This window comes from Lissotriton vulgaris, unplaced genomic scaffold (genome assembly GCF_964263255.1).
Source record: "Lissotriton vulgaris unplaced genomic scaffold, aLisVul1.2 SCAFFOLD_7575, whole genome shotgun sequence".
NCBI classification, from domain to species: Eukaryota; Metazoa; Chordata; class Amphibia; order Caudata; family Salamandridae; genus Lissotriton; species Lissotriton vulgaris.
In genome coordinates this window covers 37,037-39,588 of record NW_028241824.1, presented here as the reverse complement: position 1 = coordinate 39,588, position 2,552 = coordinate 37,037, and the positions used below count along the sequence as shown (strand labels likewise).

The 2,552-nt window shown below is 53.3% G+C and overlaps 1 protein-coding gene across 1 annotated transcript; it reads left to right on the top strand.

Moving 5' to 3' along the window:
• Positions 1–341: 341 nt before the first annotated feature.
• Positions 342–1,343, top strand: LOC147669877 (uncharacterized; the record flags this gene model as incomplete). The annotated part of the gene is made up of 1 exon (XM_086948181.1): positions 342–1,343. A coding segment is annotated over one exon (1,002 nt), but the record flags the coding sequence as incomplete, so codon positions are not given.
• Positions 1,344–2,552: the final 1,209 nt, after the last annotated feature.

The following is a 2,552-nucleotide window of genomic DNA, read 5'->3' as shown; positions in this document are numbered from 1 at the left end:
CCCACCATTCCCCCTGGCCCACACCCCAGCATCATGGAGGACTCCCCCACCCAGCTGCATGTGTCAGCCATTGCCTCCTGCACAGCGACTTAACAGGTACGTTTCTACAGTAAATCCGCACGAAGTGTGTGTGTGTGCCCTGCATCCAGTTAACCTACAACAATCCAAAATAAAGCATTGACAATCAATATGTATGACTCCATGATGTCCCCCAGCACTATTAAATGTTACACAATGTTGCCATCATAACTACAACTGATGACTGCATATGTAAGTAGTGTACAGACAGATGATGATACGCAGATGACACAAACACTGACCACTCCCCATCTACTCCACAGGTGACGAACATCTCACTGCTGAGGACAACACCAACAACCAGCAGAGCCAGTCTCCACCAGCGGCCCATGGACTCTCTGAAGCCGACTCCCAGGACAGTATGGATGATGAGCTCCGGGCCGGCCCATCAGGTGTTCCACAGACCCAGAGGTCCCATGACCCCATCCTCCCCACCTCCACCTCTGCTGCCACTACAACGCAGCAGACCCCTGCAGCCACGGCCTCTACCACCGCTACCACCACAGCCACCATCGCCACAGCCACCAATACCACCAGGTCCACCAGTACCACCTGCAGCAACCTCCCTGTCCCCAGGGACGACCGACCCACACCAACAGCTGTGGAGGGCAGGGAGAGAGTGCGTGGTCCCCAAGTGGCGAGGGAAGAGGTCCGTGGCGGCAGAACAAGTGGGAGGGCCAGGGTCAACACCAGACCTCGGGAGGAGTGGACACCATCCCTGGACCACTTCAACAGAGTTGTGGAGGCCTACCAAGAGGTCCAGGGACAAAGTGGCCGGTCGGAAGAATTCATGAGGGAGCTCGTCCTGCTGATGAGGTCCATTGATAACCGTCTGGGACAGATGGTGGACCTCATGGGCCAGCAAGTGGCGTCGCAGAGGGACAGGCCTGTGTCCCAACCACCACCTCCGTCCTCTCTTGTTGTGCCGCAGGATGACAGTGATCCATCCTCCCCTGCGCCAACAGAGAGGGATGAGTCCACTGACGTCGCTGGCCAATCAGCAGGCCCCCCCCCAAAAGATCTAGGGGGCGTCCTAAGAAGAGACTGGGAGTCGCTGGAGGCAATGCACCTACCACAAGCCAGTCACGGAGCCAGCCGTCAAGACCACCCTCTTCCCAACTGCATTCACACTTTGGACTATCCTTGCCCACATTGCCCTGGCAATGGCACCTCACTGTTGGACTGGGTCACCACATCCCTGTGGACTCTACTCTTACAACTCATTGAACTGGACTGTGAACTCACTGCTCATTCCACACCTTCCTGTAAATATCACTGCACCAATCACATGTTCACTCCAAAAATTAAATACTTGATGCACAATATTTTGTGTTGTGATTTTTATAGTGCAGTATGTAGATATTTCCAGATGTCCATGATGTGTATCAATGATGTATAGTATGCAGGCCAGGGACCCTCTGTAGCACCTAGGGAGACACAACAGAACAACAGTCACTGGTGTCAATGTGGCAACACACAGATCACAGCACACAAAATAACCTAAACTACACAGCCAAATTACACAATGTCTAGCAAATGTGCACAAATACAGTCCGATACACATCTCGGCACAGAACTTCCATTTCACTAACTGCACACATGGGTGACAGTACATGTGGCCATTGGTTACTGCCACGCATAGCCATTCAGAACACGAACAACATCAGACAATGTTCACATAGTACCTAGTCACCCACCTTCAAGTGAAGTAGCGGTCGATGAGCTGTTGGCGCTGATCAACTCCTTCCTCCTCTCCACTGTCCTCATCACTGGATTCTGGTCCCTGAGCAGGTTGTGGCCTTGGGTCATCACCATCATCCAGGAGCAGGGGGACCCTCCTGTGGATGGCCAGGTTGTGCAGCATACTGCATGCACACAAAGATCTGGCACACCTTCACAGGCGAATATGCCAGTGCGCCTCCGGTCTTGTCAAGGCACCGGAACCTTGACTTAAGCAGTCCGAAAGGCCGCTCAATCACCCGTCGGGTCCTGCCATGGGCATCATTGTAGCGGATGTCTGCTGGTGTCCGGGGATTCCGTAGTGGGCACAACAGCCATGGGCGACTGGATTATGCTGAGTCACCTGTGAACGGAAAACACACATTGCAATGTTGTACAGCCAGAGTGCAGGAAGTGACACACAGCACGCCATTGCAGTAGTGTAACTCACCCACAATCCATGCACGTTCGGGATGCAGATTCTCCATCATCTGTGGCACCATGCTGTTCCTCATGATGTACGAATCATGGGCTGAACCGGGAAACTTAGCACACACATGTGAAATTGTCATGTCTGCAAGGCACACCACCTGCACATTCATGGAGTGGTAGTGTTTCCGATTACGATAAATGTGCTCTGTCGCATGCGGTGGCAACAGAGCTACATGTGTGCAATCGATGGCACCGACCACATATGGGATGCCCCCAAGGGCATAGAAGTCACCCTTCACAGCAGCCAATTCACGTCCCCCCGG